General features: G+C 34.5%; 3 protein-coding genes and 1 pseudogene across 3 annotated transcripts; 1 reads left to right on the forward strand and 3 right to left on the reverse strand.

The window, feature by feature from the left end:
• Positions 1–604: 604 nt before the first annotated feature.
• Positions 605–2,098, reverse strand: LOC106339457 (aspartic proteinase PCS1). The gene has a single exon (XM_013778270.1). It carries the CDS (start codon positions 2,065–2,067, stop codon positions 751–753), a length of 1,317 nt encoding a protein of 438 aa, XP_013633724.1. The 5' UTR covers positions 2,068–2,098; the 3' UTR covers positions 605–750.
• A 3,552-nt stretch (positions 2,099–5,650) lies between these two features.
• Positions 5,651–7,605, reverse strand: LOC106337158 (annotated as a pseudogene).
• A 669-nt stretch (positions 7,606–8,274) lies between these two features.
• On the forward strand, positions 8,275–9,653 carry LOC106341989 (succinate dehydrogenase assembly factor 1, mitochondrial). The gene is made up of 2 exons (XM_013780755.1): positions 8,275–8,556; positions 8,844–9,653. Exon 2 carries the CDS (start codon positions 8,864–8,866, stop codon positions 9,125–9,127), a length of 264 nt encoding a protein of 87 aa, XP_013636209.1. The 5' UTR covers positions 8,275–8,556; positions 8,844–8,863; the 3' UTR covers positions 9,128–9,653.
• LOC106341988 (ribulose bisphosphate carboxylase/oxygenase activase, chloroplastic) lies at positions 9,552–12,453 on the reverse strand. The gene is made up of 7 exons (XM_013780754.1): positions 12,409–12,453; positions 11,556–11,872; positions 11,358–11,463; positions 11,190–11,275; positions 10,280–10,752; positions 9,915–10,208; positions 9,552–9,801 (listed from the first exon to the last, which is right to left on the reverse strand). The coding sequence occupies exons 1-6, from the start codon at positions 12,451–12,453 to the stop codon at positions 9,916–9,918; spliced, it is 1,320 nt and encodes a 439-aa protein (XP_013636208.1). The 3' UTR covers positions 9,552–9,801; position 9,915.
• Between the last annotated feature and the right edge of the window lie 5,896 nt (positions 12,454–18,349).

Below are 18,349 nucleotides of genomic sequence, written 5' to 3' on the forward strand. Positions count from 1 at the left end.
AAACATTAAAAGGATAGCCTTGGGCAAAAAAACCGGAACCGAAAAACCAAACCGGAACCGAACCAAATTAACCGAAACTGAAATCGGACCAAAACCCTCAAATACCCGAATGGTTCCTATATTTCTATATCCGAAAAACCGAACGGTTACCCGAATATCTGAAAAATATGTTCATCAACCCCACTCAAACCTGAGGTTGTCAAGAAGAGTGAGAACATTGTTACCACCGAATCACGTTATCTTTTATGTATTCTCATATATTATACATATATATATATATATATAATATTTCTATATTAAAATACAATAAATGCTTATAAAACAACACTTTTGAACTCTGGTTGAATTCACGATTATACAAGTATTTAACCATTACACCACTTAAATTAACATGTTAAGTAATATATTTTGTATATATACATTTGATTAATATATTAAACGGGTGTCCGGCCCGAAACCGAACTGAAACCGAATCGAAACCAAACCGAAATTTTATAAGTACCTATTGGCTATAAGAGTGATTATCTGATATACCCAGAAATGTTCATATCCGAAATCGAACCGAATACCCGAATACCCAGGGCTAATTGACGATATTGACATGTATCTAAATGACTTCCAGTTTCAATATAAATGAAAATATTCCTCGCAAAAAAAGCTCTATGAAACACATTGTATATAAGCTGTCCTCACAAAAAAAGAAACATATACTATACTCTATAAGATATTCCCCTTTATTTCCACAGGTTATCAATCTCGCAATCCGAGCCGTTGACTAGCTTGATCACATCTGACGGCAGCACCAAATCCAACCCTTGATTTAGCAAGATCAAACTCCATCCACACGTTCTGCTGATGATGATGACCAATCACAAACGCTTCTATTCCCAAAAGATCGGAGTTCCCAAATGTGAAGCAATACACCTGATCTTTTCCTCCCGACCCGGCTCCGTTTACCCGGTACAACAGCTTCTCACCCGCCACGCTCATCTCCGCGCCACGAAACATTAAACTAACAACCGGCAAACCCGAGAAATTGGGCCGGGTTAAAGACCCAACCCGGTAACAAAGGTCCATTGTCCCTTGGAACACAAAATTCGGATCGTCTACAACTTTGAGAACCGATTTGGTTTGCGCAATAAACTCGGTTTTCAACGCCGTGTAAACCGGACCCATCAGGAACGTGAATTGCGTACCTGAATCCACCATCGTCTGACCGGCTCCGGTATGGTCCGGTACGAAAACGGATTTCGGTAGAGAAAGCAACTTTGTTCCGACCCGGATTCCTTCTAATTGGACCGTGTAAGCGACCCGGTCGAAATACGGTAACGGCGTCGTTTCGAGTACCAAAGGCGTGTATTGGATAGGACCAAGCCGCGAGAGACTCGAGTCACCGAGAAGCAGTATACCGGAGGAGTCTGAACCGGAGATGCAATAAGAGAATTTTGAGAAACCGAGCTGGTTAACAAACGATAAAGCTCCCCGGTTCATTCCCATTAAACCGGTTGTCTTAGCGTCCTCCTCCGAATCGGAGCTTAAACCCGAATCCATGCACCCGAATAATGTATCGGGTCGGGTTGAAGACCCGATTACAAACGTCTCGTGAGCTAAGTTGCCTTCTATCGAGGTAGCGTCGGCGTAGGAGACTGCCACGTGGCAAAGATTGGTCTTCGGGTCACATGAAGCGGGTATGGGCAAATCCCGGGTCCGGGTCCTGCAAATATTGGACGAGCAAGGTACGGGCTTATAGGAAGAGGATGAAACCGGGTTGAATACGGATCCTAAGTTTGAAGTTTTCTTGCAGTGAAGCCAAGAAAGCTCGCTTCCGGTGTCGAGAACCATGGAGATGTTTTGTGGCGGAGAGCCGACGGAGAGAGAGACCGTGAGTGTGACATTATGTCTGAAAGAAAGCTTGTCTGAAGAAGACTGAGGAAGCTTTTGGGTTTTGAGAGAAAACACGAGTGGTGTTTGGTCTGAAGAAGATGTATTGAAGAGTGTGAGAGGGAAAATGAGAAGTAAAACTGAAATTTGACGTAATAAATTTGAAAGAGATGATGAAGCCATCATATAAATTTTGACTCTTTGTTACATACTTGGCCATCTTTAAATACAATATTGTGTTTTTTTTTTCCCTCTTTTTTATTATGACCGGTTTGTTCCGGTTTACTCAAATCATTCCGAGCCAAAAAGAGTTTGAATTTTAGGTGGAGAACCTTTGAGATAACTTCTAAGCAATAATTCTAGTACCTTGTCATATCAGTGACCAAAGCACTTTGATCCTATTCAGAAAACGTATGATCTTGTCTCGACCTAACTAAAAATCATTTCATGAAGAACACTTGATATTAGGGTTTTTTTTGTTGTTGTCAATTTCATTTGAATGTTACTAGGGTTTTTGGAGAGTAGCCAAGTCTTGATACAAAAGACAAGTTAGTGGAGGAGTAGGTCTTTGTGGTTTCTGTTTAGTCTCTGTAGTTCACATCAACTTTGTTTATAGTACTTTCTTCGTGTTCCCACTTTCTACGGGATCTTTGTTTTCTTTATTTTACTTTTCTTTCTGTTTTAGTCTGAATTGTATTATTTTCTTGAATCAAATTTCCTATAATTAAATCAAAAGATAGTTATCGCTCTAATTATTAAATTCAATAACCAATCTCACGGGAAAATATACAAATGGTTGGATTGTTCTTTTTGTTTTTTAATTGATTTTGTCAATCTTTTAAGGCCAGTATAGTTTTGCAAAGTTGTTAAAGTATATGATTAGAATAGAGTTTTGGTGGTTTGACGGAAAAGCATACCCTAATGTTACTCTCAACCGACATAATGGAGTTTACATTTTTGCAAATGTTTTGTCTTATTATGACTTTTCGATTAATAGTATTTTGTTACCATACGGGAAACGGTGCCGTCTATATTGCAACCGTTCAATGAGAAGGGTTTACACAAGAATTTTGTGATTGTATTTTGTTTTGTTCTGTTTCCGTCACATGAATTTAAAATACACACAAACTTCCAGTTTGTCTTTATGAATATATCTCATTTCGTCGTGATCATGTACTTTCTTATCTTGTTTCTCATCACCTAACCTTCAAGACCGTGTAATATAATAACTGGTGCATGCATTGCATAAAATCCTAATTACAGTTGTGTTTTCCACAACGCGTTAGTTTGTGGCGTAGGAGTAGTTCTTTTGAGGAACGTCATAAGCTTAGTTTATTTGAGTGTGACTACTATTTGAAGCAAATTTGTTGTACGTGGATAAGTCTCGGAAGGTTTCATTGGCTTTCACGGTTGAACTAGTTAATCCCGGAGACTAGTCGGGCCCATCGATGCGGCCGGCTGGTTGCATTGACTTGGTTTTTGTGAAGTAAGCTGAACTTTGCACTCATCAGTCAAAAGTTATTAAAAATAAAATATGCATACATATTTACTTTTAGTATAAAAAATTGCATAGTACCTCCAAAAGGTGTAGATGGTAGTAACTTCACAGTAACACGTCAAACCAAGTCGTGCTTGCCTTCTAGTATATTTAAAGGAAAACGATAGTTGAACTATTTTTTTGTGGTTTTGCAAAGTTTGTCAAAGTTGGCGAAAGGTGAATATGAAATCAACCAAAAGTTTGTCAAATGTGTGCTGGAGGCAACTCATTCCTAAGTCTTTCTAAACTCTCACCAACTCTTTCCTGTTGTGTTACCAGATAACTCAACGTCGTTTTTCTTTCAACCATGCACCAACAAAAATATTTTGGTTTTATGACAATGACTCTTGACAATTAAAATTATATATAGAGTTGCAGGCTTACAGCTGCAACGTGTATATTTTAGTGGTTAAAATTAAAATTGATTCCAATGGTCTTGACAAATACCTATTAAAATTGACAAAATTAAAATTGATTCCAATTTAAGCATTTGTGGAAGAAATGAATGATGCCTTGAGCATTAGATGTTGGCAATTTTTTTCCTCATGGCAATTGGATATGAATTATGGTTTATGGACCATGAGTTTTCTCTGGGTTGATGATGAGTTTTAGTATCAACCATGAATATGGAACTTGGATGGATGGTTGAGACTTGCACCCTATCAATATCTTCTAGTCATTGGCGCGCACGGTTCTAGCTATGGTCTAGTTTGAACAAATATACAGTAGGTGCATCTTTTGGCAATATTATCTTCTTGCTTCACAATGTTATAGTCATTTCTTAAAGATAAGGTAATGGTAGCAGAACTCAATTTCACAATGTAATATATCATGGGGGATAACTTACCACACTATCTCATATATGTACTTTTAGATCAGTTTGTCGAATAAAATTTCGATTGATTATATACACTTTCATGTAGACAATTCAACAACAGATTTTTTTAGTAAAGAACTTTAGATCTTTCCATATAATTTATGTTGTTCAATTTGTATGCGATGTGCAATATAAACCTTGGTATTATACGTTGGAGACCCTTTCACTTTGTCACATAAAGTATTTTAATTAAGATAAATATAAATATGTATTATTTCAGTTTATATATGCTCAATAATTTAGTGGTTATCCTATTTTACAACTTTTGACATGTAGTATCAAAACTCATAAGAATTGGTAATGATATCCAAAAGATCAATAGTGCACACAAAAAAAGAAAAAAAAAATCCAAAAGATCAATAAAACCAATCGTCGAGAAACCAACACCAAGGAAAATATAGAACCGAATCGAACAAGTAGAGTCAAATTAAAATAAATGCTTATTTGTATTCTTATGTATTTTCCGTGGCAATGCCAGACCATTGTGTACGGGGACCAGCTCTTTTAGCCACATTGACGTACGTGTTTTCAGTATAATGGTATCTTGAGATTTTTCGAAGTCATCCAACAATTAGTTATGAGTGTGAAAGTGATTGAAGGAGATCAATAAGTCATGAGTCTATGTGAACTAGTTTATTCCATTCACCTCACTAGGCTTGCTAGTTTGACTATTTCGATTTGCGTGTGCATGTATGTTAGTAAACTTCTGCTAATGTAATGTAATTTCATCATCCAGTTTTGATGATCTTTATGTGTGCGCTACAGTGTTGGCCTGATCCTGTCGTGAGTTGAGGTTGAGCAAGCATATACTTTATGCATCTTCTTTTATAAAATGTTAAGGTGGCCTCAAAGTGAAAATTTTCTAGTCAGTGCACGAATACGAAGCTTTTTCATATAAGTGTTTGACTTATAATCTCGAACCACAAGAAAGTAATTTTGAACGCAGCCCACGGTAAAATTCTCGTCTACGTCACTTTGTGTAGTTGCATTTGGTACCTAAACTATTGAAAACAATAGACGACGCCACTAGATGCCCTCGTTGGTATAGTCCAGTTGCTAACGACTTATTATGTCTAAACAAATTGATTTGATTACAGAATTTGTTAGGAGGCTCCATACACAGTGATTATTGTTTTTTTCTAGCTATGAGCCATATGGTCGTATTGGTGTTGATAATTCACCTGCTATTCGATCGTGTAACGTTCAAACACATTGACCAGACAATTTTCTTTAATCTCTGGGAGAAGTTTTGGGCCGAGACCTGAATTTAGGCTTAGGATAAGGCTTTTTAACACCCAGCCGCAGATTCATATGTTGTAAACTTATAATCAATGACCCAAAAAGTAGAAGAAAAAAATTGCAAAATAAGTTTTAGTTTTGTGATAGAGCAAGAAGAAAGCATTGACATTCCAAAATCAACATTCCAAAATCAATAGGGCATATAATAGGTCTACTAGTTGACAAAATAATGGCTGGACTACAAAGAGTGTCGTCTCCAATAATCGGTGAGCATCATCGGATGCGTTGTAATAATAACTCCATTATTGCTTTTTTTTCCTTCACGTTTTCTCTGTACTTGGTAACCACACAAATAATTGTCATCTTCTGAAGATGTTTATAGCCCCTCTGTCTCATAATAACATTTGTTATGTCTGGACCTCGAAGATTATACATGAAGAGGTTGTATAACTCTCTTTTGATGTGGAAATAAACCATCAACTTGAAATTAAAGAAACTGTTGCAATGATTCTAGATTGTGACTAGTAAGATAAGTAACCAAGATTAAGGCCACGAACCATTGCTTATTCCGGAAAAAAACATTTGTGATCATTCAGCTATTCTCTGAGTAGCAATCTAAAAGTTGCATTCACAAGACAAGCTATAAATAATTACGAATCTCCCCCCAAAATCCATTACCCGATATATCTAAAACTATCACTTCTCTGTTCAGTGTCCACTGTAATACCAACAGAACACTAAAGAGGTTCGATTACTCATGAACTATCAATCTCACTTCACATAAACCCATTTGTATCAATTTACTCGAATAGATTCAAATTTCAGGGAAAGAATATAATCATTACACTGAAAAAAAAACAAAAATTTGAAACAGAAGGGTGTTTATTTGTTATTTTTTTTATTTATTTCACCATTTGTTTTACCTTTGATGAGAGGCTTAATTTATCCGAGCTAGCCAATTTCGTCTCCTCGAGGAAGACGCAGACCTGCTCCTACTAGTTACCCTCGATCTCGACCCGGACCCGGACGCTACGGATCCAGACGACCCGCTAAAACATCCAAACAGTCTCATGATCCGACCCGCAAACCCTCCCCCTCCTCTCCTCGAACCCCACGCTACTCTCCTCGGAAGCCTCTCCTCCCCCAATCTCCCACCGTCTACCTCCGTGTACACCACCGGCATCACTCTATCCCCTCCCGGAATCCTCCCCACCGCGAATCCTCCTCCCGGTAGCCTCCAAATCGTCAATCCCGCCGCAGACTCATCACCACCATCCGCTACTGTAACATCCTCGGCCGGGAGCTCGTGCCTGCACACGGGGCACGAGTTCCTAATAGCGAGCCAAGGGAGGATACAGTCAGGATGATATATATGGTTACACGGCATCTCCTTGGCCGACGATTTCAGCTCGAAACTCTCTTTGCAGACCGCGCAGTGAGACTGAGAGTCCGACTCGAGATGAATCCGATCGATCTCGATCACAGGCAACGCTTCGATCGCCGATTTCGAAGCGGGAGGGTGTTCATCGCAAGAGCCGCGATCGATCTGAGAGATCTGATCCAGCAACCGATCGAATCCGGAGCCGAGCAGAAACTCCGTCATGCTCGGGGGCAACGGCCTGAGGCCAGAGCTGGAGCCGTCGGAGGACGATTACCGGATTAGGAGAGCGGTTGGTGCTGCTACGAGTGAGGGGCGCGTGGGTGGAGGAGAGAGGGAAGCGCGTGGGGCTTCTTCGGTGGAGGGAGTCGGGAGGTGCGAAATCGGGGGGTTGTTGGATGTGTTCGAGGAAGCCTCCGTCGCAGTCGGGGCAGGAGATGGAGGAGGAGGAGACCCAGACGAAGCGGTTGCAGCTGTAGCACCAGTAAGATCCAGAAGCCATGGAGATAGAGAAGAAGAAAATGTGGAGGAGAGGGAGAGGATGAAGGGAACGGTGGTGGTTTGTCTTTAACAAGAAGGAGACAGAATTGGCTTACACCCAACCGTCCAATTCGTTCGCTCGTCTTATCTCCCGTGTAACTTTTTTTTTTTATATACAAACTGTTAGTATTGCATTTGCCGAAAGAAGAAAAGGTTATTAAAACAAACTTTATTAAAATCTTACAGTTATGGAAGTATAATTTAGGGTTATTTTATTTTATTTCATTTCATATACTTTAGTGAGGGACTAATGATAGCTCTCCAAATGGGTTGTTATATGGATTCCATATTTAATAGGGTCTTCTATTTTTATGGTTGGAGTATATATTGTATGAACTCAAAGGAGAAATATATCTTCAATTTACTTATTTTTGTAATAATTTACATATAAATTTCTAGAGAAATTTTTTAGGATAACTATTTTTAAATTTTTGTCACAAAAATAAGTTTTATTAAAAAGTAAAAATATATTTTTACCTAAGGTTAACTAATCTAGATTTATGATTTAGAGTTAAAAGATGAAGTTTTGAAGATAGAGTTTCAAATTTTTAAATATAAAAAATTAAAATTTTAAAAATAAAAAAATAAAAAAAGTTATTTTGGTCACTTTTTGAAAATTATTTTTGCGGCGAAAACTAAAAAATGACTATTTGAGAAAATTGCTCAAATTACTATCCATATCTATATAGAAGAACTTTAATTTTTTTTGGACAACCGAAGAAATTTAATCCAAATCTAGGTTAATTTTAATATAGTTGACAAAAAAAGATTAATTATAATATAGAATTTTGATTCGTTAAAAGGTTCAAATGCTTTTTAAATTGAAGTAGAAAAATGAAACTGGAAACCATCTCTTGGGTTTCTCCAGTAATAGCAAGGAAGCCCAATTTAGTTAAAAAAAAAGATAAAAGCCCATAATACAAAGCAGAAGAGCCCATCAAAACTTGCCTCCTCAATCCTAAAAGGTTTATTCCAATTTTGCTAAGTACGCTTCGCTCTTCTCCTTCACAACGTCTCCTCCTCCGTTGCAGCTTCTCTGAATTTCTATATTCGTAAATCTGAAGCTTGTTTCTTCCCTTTTCTGCCCGATTTGATCATTTTCAGGTACGCTCTGCTCTTCTCCCTCGCTGCAGAGATTCTGTTCGCTCCTTCTCTCAATTCCTATATGTAATCTGTTCAGATGAGAATTAGCCACAGATCTCGTTGAGCTAGATATCGAAATATAATTGACGAGCGTGTGTGTGTGTGTGTTTTTCTCTCTGAATCTATTTTGCTTTCTCGCATTAGATCTCTCTCATGGCCGTAATCAATTTTATTAGAGTGTTAAGTTGTTAGTTACAATCAGTTTTTTACATTAGCTTGTTTGGGGGTGTTTTGGTCTTTGTCAAAAGATAACAACAACAATAAAAACATGGGAGCTACGAAGCTTTCCGGGATGCAGAAGCAAGTCCTGAGTCTCTACAGAGGATTCCTTAGAGCAGCTCGTTCGAAGCCAACAACAGAGGACAGGAAGAGAATAGAGACGATCGTGTCGACGGAGTTCCGCAAGAACTCAAAGGAGGTCGACCGTAAGAACTTTCAGTACATTGAGTATCTGCTTCGGTTAGGTCATAAGCAACTTGATCAACTCAAAAGTCCCGACATGGTTTCCATCTCCTCTGTGAAGATCAACTAGTCTTTATATCTCAAGGCGATCATATTTGTTATGTAGAATCATCATAGATAAATCAAAGAGAGGTAACTGATTCCTTTAATTCCTCGGAAGTTTCTTTAACATTGGTTGGTATGTTGTATTTGATAATGCATAACTTGAACAACTGTTTCGAGATCCATAAATAAAAGATTACAATTGGAATATATATGAGTTGGAAGATTTGCAAACATTCAACTTGAGTAGGATATGTATTAGATTCTTCTTTGCCCTGTTGTTTACTAGTCGTTGTGACCTTTCGATGCAATCGCTAGTCGCAGCTTAGTGTTCGTTTCTTTATCCGTGGTTAATGGTAATTGCGGATTGCAAGTAAACGAACATGGCTAAATAGTTTTATCTATAATGCACTATGCATTGGAAGAATAAGAAACATGAGGTAGCAAAAAAAAAAAGGTTGAGAAATGGTTTATGATAAAGGGGCAACTGTAATATATGGAAGTTTGCACATAATCACCAATTCACAATTACACAAAAGCAGAAGAAAAAAAAACAGGAGATTTAATTATAAGTAGGAGAAAGCTCAAAAGTTGAAAGACACAAGTTCCATCAGTCACTTCTAGCCGTTGGATCAAAGTTTTTGGCCGCAGGATCAGTAACATCCTTCAGGAACCGGCAAATCACTTACTGTGCACTTTTACCTGCAACGCAAGTTACAGAGTGAAACCCTAATTCCTTTTTCCCCCTACTAGATTCAGTCCTTTGATTTAAACAAAGAAAAAAAAAAAAAAACACAAAGGAGTTCAGTTCGGACCTTAGGTTTGACCGAAGAAAGTTCCACGGCCAATAGCGTCAGCGTTTGCGTCTCCCAACGCAGCCTCGTTAAGGTATTGGTCGGCAAGCTGGACTCTCTTGACGTTATCTTGCTCCATCACAAGCATGTTACCATACTCCATAAGCTTCTCAAGAGTCATCTCCGGTTGCTCGAACACTGGAGGACCTTCCCTCGAGTTCACCAGCCTCTTGCTTATCTTCTCCACTCCTAGTCCCTCAACGAACTTCCTCACCTCATCATCGTACACTCTCGCCCTCAATGCACCAAAGAAATCTACAAGAAAATCAAGAATCGTATTAAGAGACACCAACAAACATAAAGGTACTAATATTTTTTTTTATTACCGATGGATTGGCCAGGGAACTGGTCAACAAGCGTGACAATGTCTTCATCCTTGATATTGTCGGTCCTGAAGATACCCTTGCAGACACCGATACGATCCTCACGGGTCGGGGCCCAGTAGAACTTCTCCATACGTCCATCACGGATGAGAGGAGCGTAGAGAGTGGAGAAATCGTTACCGGTGACGATGATGGGGACACGTGCGTTGTCTTCCTTGTTGTACATTCCTGGGAGCTGGACGTTGGTGGGGTTATCAGCAATGTTCATGAGCGTTGCGTTAACCATCTGGTTGTTGACAGTGTACTGTGTAGTACCACCCATACGACCAGCACCAGCGTCGAGATCGTTGATGAAGAGACAACACATCTTTCCTTTCTTGATCAGGTCTGCTGCCTCACGGTACCTTTGACGGATAAGCTTGGCTGGCTCTCCTGCGTTCCCGCTCTCAAGCTCTCCAGCACTCATCATGATTGGGCTGCAAAGATATATAAACTTTTTAAGAATTTTTTGTTGATTATAAAATCGGTAGAGAACGGGGATCAATTAGATCCGGTCTAGCTGACCGCGCTTGGAGAATAAGGGTCGAGCGAAGCATATAAGAAATACATTTCATTTGGATACTTTTGTGTGAGCCGGGCTTGTAATCGGATTCTTATCCCAATTTTTCGGATTGATTTAATAAAATTTATTTTTTCAAAAAAAATTCAAACAAAGACAAAGGCAGAACCGACCTAGACACAATCGGATGAAACATTTGCACTGAAACCCAAATTTTAAAGAATTATTATATTTATAGTTCTCATGGTCTCTAAATTGTTAAAACATTTTTTTCTTTTTCAAGATCAACCTAAAAATCTTTGTGACCCCATAAATCTCAGATCCGGCCTCAAAAAAGGTCGGAGATGGACTTACTTGATGCCCATCTTGGCCATGACAAGCTCACACTGGAAGGATTTACCTTGACCTTTGCCTCCCCAAACACCCAAAATAAGTGGAACCTATAAAAAACAGAACATTTTAAGATAATCTTTGATGTGTAATAACTCAAATATGCACCTAAGAAAGCTGTTATATTAGCACCTTGATGTTAGGCAAAGTCAAGAAGTTCTTGGTGATGTGAACAACAAGCTTGTCCATGAAAGCAGGGGCAATGTAAAGCCCATCCATCATGTTGTCCAAGTTGTACCTATTTATCAACAAGAAGAAACAATTTAAAACCAAAGATTCTAAAAACCTATATGGAACTAGTGAGAGGTCACTAGAGAGATGATAACTTACTGCTTAAGACCTTGGCTGAGGTACTCATAGGAGCTAAGGACGGCGTTGTGAGTTCCGGTTCCCATAGGAGCTTGGAAGACTGAGTCAACCATACCTTTGCCTCTGGTGATGTCTTGTTGATCATCAGAGATGTCGTAGGCAAGTCCCCTCCATCTGTCTCCATCGGTTTGTTTGTCTTCTTTCACGGCAACCACCTTGAATGATCCGTTGCTCTTCTTGTTGTTCTGTGCGAATCTCGACGCGGTTACAACTTTCTTTCCCAAGAAGGTCGTAGCTGGGACTGAAGCAGCTCCTGCTCCTGACCCGTTCAAGCTCAACTGCAACATACATGCCAAAGTCTGTTATAAATTCAAGCTTTGGTACACATGGGTTAAGAGCCGGTTTAGAGATGTTCAATCAGAATAAACTGAATTCACTCTAACCAAAACAAACCAGGCTTAGAGTCATAAACTATCATGAGATTTTGCAGGCTATAAACATTTTAGTATAACTTAAGAACTTTTTAAAAAAATTGGGAACTCTTTTCTTTTTATCAAAAAAAAATTGGGAACTATATTACTGTATATTAACTCTCTAAAATTCATGAACCAAAATAATTGTTTTCATCCGGTTATGTTAGAACCGGCCATGCCCCTGATTACGTATACTATTGTAGTTCGTAGTTCCCAAGTAGAGAATAAAAAGAAGTATCAAAATATCTCTAGTTAAAGTCTGCTTGGTTCTAACGACATACTGAAGACATAGAATCTCAAAATGATGCAAAAAATCAGAATCTTGATCTGGACTATGGAATATCAAAGCTACTCAAGTGAATAAGACATGTCTGTAAGATAGTGTTTATAAGTAACAGTACCGGAGCTCTGTTGATGGCACCGACGGTGGAAACTGCGGCAGCCATGTCTCACGAGTGTGCTTCCTAGTAGAAGCTGAGGATAGAAATTTTGAATGGAGATGAAGAAGTAGTGATAAAAAGATGTTGGCGAGCAAGATTTATAAACAAGTGATCAACAAACAATTCGTTATCTCTTTCTTAACTCTCTGATCGCCACACGATACGGATTGGCCAAGTAGACAAGAGTAAGATGATGAGGAGGATTCTCTCCTGATTGGTCCACGTGGCATGTGTTTATGAGGTTGTCATGAAATTGGCTCGTATGTGTTACTGCTAAGTATGAGGTAGCCGTTCATATGTGATCATGAAGAATTCTTCATATAATAGAATGCCAAAGGGTAAGATAATGACATTAGTTTAGTGATAATATATTATTCTAAATTAATGGTGTAAAGTGATTTGTCGAGAGAAATTGTACAATAGCCAATACTTATATTTCTAGTTTTATCTCTAAACCAAATATATACCATATATATACAATTAATATTTCTCTCTCCGCAATATAAAGCATATATATTTCCATTAACCACTAACAATTAACGACTAACTAGAGTTTGAATCCGCGCATATATTTTTTATTTTTAAATTCAATTTAAATGTAAAGTAAGTTATGTACGTCTGATAAATTTTTAGTGTTTTCTATATAAAATTATTTTTGATATTTTTATATTCGGTGAAAAATATTCTGATGAAATTGTAATATTCATATGTTTTTAATGCGTGTTTGGTATTATGTACGTTCATTAGATTTTTGTTTTTTTTATCTGGAAATATAGTCACTGTTCGGTTATTTACAATAGTTATTTATGAAATTCGTTTTGATCTAGAAAATTGTGTCGTTCTCGGTTTACATGCCAAAGCCTATGTTAGCATATTTAAAAGAAACTAAAATTCTAACATCACACTAAGAAGTTTAGTTTTAACATTTGTTTCAGATGTATTATTAATAATTTATTAGAATTTTTCGTTTTTAAATTTTGCATTCTTGTAATGTGTATGTTTGACTTAATTAATACTTTATAGTACTAAATTTTGTTAATAATTTTTATTTAATATATGAATTTTCAGATTTCTGTTTTTATTATTACAACAATAAAAGATAAATCATATCTAAAAATAAGTTTAAAAAACTAAATTTCACATTATGGTAAACAAAATATTTGAATGTATCTAATGTTAGATATCCAAATTTATTTGTATGTATATCTATACTATTAACTAAAAGATTTTGTTTGTTGACTTGAGGATGCTAAAGAATATTTTGTTACCAGGCTTAGAATATCTTTGCACGTAATAGTTACGCTGATGCCAAAGAATATTTTTCCTCCCAATAATTTCTTTTTACTTAATTTTAGTGAAAGGATAGCTTTCACAACAAATTTTCAGCCGTTAAAATATTGGATGTACAGTTCAAAAAAAATATTGGATGTTACCAAAATATTAATGGATGTTAAATACATAGTATCAAAGCATGTTTGAAATTTAAAGCACATCTCGTGGTTGTTATGATATACTCTCTCTATTCCTAAAATATCCATATTATATAGTATTTTTTACACATTTTAATAAAATACATTAAATTTGCATAATTTTTTGTGTTTATTTTTTTAATAACTTTAAGCCAATAAAAAATCAATTAGTGCAATTAAGTTTTTTGAAGTTTGCAATTAGTTAATAAAATATGCATTGAAAAAGGAAAAAATAGATCTTTCTGAAAAAAAAAATTTCTCTAGAATATGTAACTTTAAGGAACGGAGGGGGTATATAAACTATAATTTGAATATATTAGTTTGAAGTGGATTACCAATATATTAATATTTTGTTTTGGTTTGTAATAGTTGGGTTGAAAAAATAAACCAAGTAAACCGAAGTTGAAAATGAAGAGAGGTCGTCATCTACATTACTGAGAAAACGAAAAGCTCGAATATGCTCGTGACAGAGGGAAAAAAACTAAACCCCAAATCGCCCGAGATCAATCTCAATATTATGATGATTCAATGTGAGATAGAATATTTATAAGTTTCAAGCGAGACCTAAAAACATAATCCCTTTAAACTTAGGCTTATGTTTGATGAAATCAATGAAAATATTCTTAGTTACTGTGGTTAATGTTTGATGAAATCAACCATGAATGATGATTAGTGTATATAAAGAGAAGTAGTTGCTCTGGTTTGTAGTTTATTAGAACAGAAAGGTTGTTCGTATGCAAAGATTAGTCAATGGACGTGAGGACCATTTGATGTTCGTGTTTAATTTATTAAGATGGATATAAATTCTTTTACTATGTTATGTTAGTAAATGAAATGGTTGGTTAAAGAAATGACTCTTTTAATAATTATTGAAATGGACCTAGTATGATTCGTTTATAGTAGATAAAAAATAGAATGTTAAATTAATAGATTAAATAAATGTAAATAACTTGAAATGATCCATAAATTAAGTAACATACTAATAAACTTGAAACAGTCCAAAACTTAAATGAGAATTTTTATGGTAGATAAATTTAGGATTCTATTTTAATAGATTAGATACTTTTCTTAAAAAATTAACAGTTAATACTTTCTTAATATTTTTGAAGTTTTTTCATTTTTTTTTGCTCAAAAAACTAACAATTAATACTTTTCTTTTTCTTGAATTGTTATTTTTTTTAAAAAAATCTATTTTCTTCCATAAAAAAATTATTATATAATAAAGAAACACAAAAACAAGTGAAACCTCTTACATCATATTAGTTATAAACTCCCGATCATCTACTATTATAATCAAATCATATACTAAAGGTACTCTCACATCATATCCAACGAAATCACAAATACAAAACTAGAAAAAAAATCATAAGTCTTTATGTCAAAGATCATTCTCCAGTGTCTTTTGATTAATCTCTAACTTGAACCTTTTGCTGACTGAGAAAGAACTATCAGCTAATGAAAGTCCCGTTGAAGCTTGTAGAAGAAGGAAACATGAGACATGTCTAGATTTTGAGATTGGTTGGAAGTGGTGACAGAGAACCGAGGTCTAGATATAGCTAAGTGGGTGAGTAAACTCTTAAAATATTGAACTGACTCAGTAAGAAACAAATGGTATTGCCTTACATTTAACGACTAAACTAATCACTATATAACAATATAAACCAAATATATTTATACTAACCACTAAAAATTAACAATTAAACTAAAAATGTTATTTTAAAAAGTTTCTCGGTTTTTTTTGCTCAAAAACTAACAATTAATAGTTTTCTTCTTTTGAACTGTTTTTTTCAAAACTCTATTTTCTTTCATAAAAGATTTATTATATAATAAAGAAACAACAAAATAAGTTGATGACAAAAAAAAAAAAACAAGTGAAACCTCTTACATCATATTAGTTATAAACACCGAATTATCTACTATATAATCAGTTCATAATATGGAAAATCGAAATCATAAATACAAAATTAGAAAAAGATTATAATAGTCTTTATGTCAAAGATCATTCTTCAGTGCCTTCAAAAAAGACATTTAAAACTACACAATGCCACAAAAGTGAATCATTCGTCTTTACTTGGACTCTGTTAACTTTTTAAACCAATAACTGATCAAATGATGTGTAGCTAATATTTATCTCATGTTTCAATACCTGTGAGATTTTGACGTCGTGAATATCATCTACGAATACGAATCCATCAAAAATAAAAAAGTTTGGTAGAACTATATCATCACATTCCGAGTAAACAATAAGTATTATTATTGATTTATCTATGATATATTCACGTATTGTTTATCTATCATGGCATATGAATTTGCTCATCACATATATTTAGTAGAGAATAAGTGATTTTGATTAATTGTTTAGGCATTGTATCCCTCTCAAATTCCTTTCTGACACTTAATAGTATATTGAATTTTGACTTTAGTGGATATTTATAATCTTTCATTTAACATTGCATCTAATAATTTATAATAATTTTACAAACTTGCTATGTTTTTACGATAAACTTATAGTTGTAATCTAGAATTATAATATTTGAATCTTACATATTGAAACTTATATATGGATAGGGTTATATTGTTATGTTATGTCTAAATTTATGTATTTCATATATTTTTAGGCTAATGCTCATTTACAAAAATATAAACACCCAATATATCATAAAACTGATCTGTTAAAACACTTACAATAAATCTATGGTGCTATAGTGTCTTAAATGTCATGTAATTGTATGGTGAAGTAAGAATCTTACAAAATGAAAATGAGAATTGTCCAACCTTTTTGACATAATAATATTTCATGCTAACTTTTGATGTATGTGTCGATAAAGACTGTAACTTGATTTTACAAATTTTAAGTTTAGGGTGAAAATACCAACAAATCGCATCTATGTTCTCCAAATAAAAGTTAACATAAATTGTGTCTCACTTTGTTTTCAATATATGAACAATTGGCGTACTTTTATTCACAGTAAATCATAATTTTAAACTAAGAAACATTTGCAACTTATGTACATTGACTAAACTAAATAATAGCTAAACATAAGTTTCTATTTTTAGATTGATACTATTGATTTGCTAATTTGACAAACAACTCAACCTATTTACGAGAGTCTTTGCTGCAATATTGTGCTTTCTGAATAAAATTTGGATCCAGAGACCTTGCTTAATACCTAGGTTAAGCTGCGCACTTGTGGATCTACCTTTGTATTGTTCCGTACCAACAATATGATGGTAATCACTTCATCCAATCAGTTAATTTTAGTTACAAATGGTTTTCTAAAGTTTACTCATGTTCCTTTAGATAACATCAAGTTCCAAGGAATTCAGTTTTACTTAACTCCTAAGAAATAATGAATGCTTTATTTTCTTCTTTCAATTTAAAACTCATGTTTATTCTTTAAAGGTTGTCAATAAATTGACCCAAAAAAATAACAAATAGATATAAAAGCTCTTATATTTTATTTATAACTCTTACCTTTTAAAATGAGAAAAATTTCAAATTATTTTGTATGTTTGTTATTTATTTAAATTATTATGTATTAAATCACTTTTACTGAAAGGATAAATTTATTGATAACCACAAAAATTATATACACTTTTGAGTTAGAAATTAAAAAATTAACTATAAAAATAGAAAAATAAAGGAAATATTTGCTGTATGTATGAACTGCATTCATTATAAATCATATTCTAAAAAATATTTGAGTTCTTAGACAGCAAAAAAAAAACAGTTCAGAACTCTCTCTTTTGAATATTATGGACTTTTTTTTATAACGAAACCAATTCCGCTACAGATTCTTTAATATTATGGACTTTTGGATGAAAAAAGCCTTTTATTTTCTAAAACATGATACACTTATCATACAAATTAGCCTTTCACACTTATATGTGATGACATCTTTATATATGCCAAAGATTGTAATTACAATCTTCTAACTATACACTATCGAAAATTTCCCATCTAAAACATCACTTTGCTTTATCAACTTGTTTTATACTTGGAAACCAAAATCTTGCAATTGGTATTTTTTGTTTGTTAGAGTTTAATAGTAAAATCTTGTTATTTTATAATTCAGAATCTCTAATTTTCATAGTTTACCTAATCTACCCAAAATATTTGATATTTCATCCTTGTTCGGCAACTATATATATACTAGGTTAAGATCCGCGCCTTGCGCGGAATCAACATTATATATAAAAATTATTTTATGTATTAAATATTTTTACATATTATGAAATAATTAATATATATTAAATAATTAAAGTTCAGTAACTATTAAATATATAATTAAATTGATGCGAACATATAAACCAATTTTATTAATCCAATTTTTTTTATATTTGATATGATATGTAATTAAATTTAAATGATACTGACATAGATAATATATTTTAGTATATTTTTAATATTAATGTCTATTAAATGATGATTT

The sequence above is a fragment of the Brassica oleracea genome, chromosome C4, assembly GCF_000695525.1.
Source record: "Brassica oleracea var. oleracea cultivar TO1000 chromosome C4, BOL, whole genome shotgun sequence".
Taxonomy (NCBI): Eukaryota; Viridiplantae; Streptophyta; class Magnoliopsida; order Brassicales; family Brassicaceae; genus Brassica; species Brassica oleracea.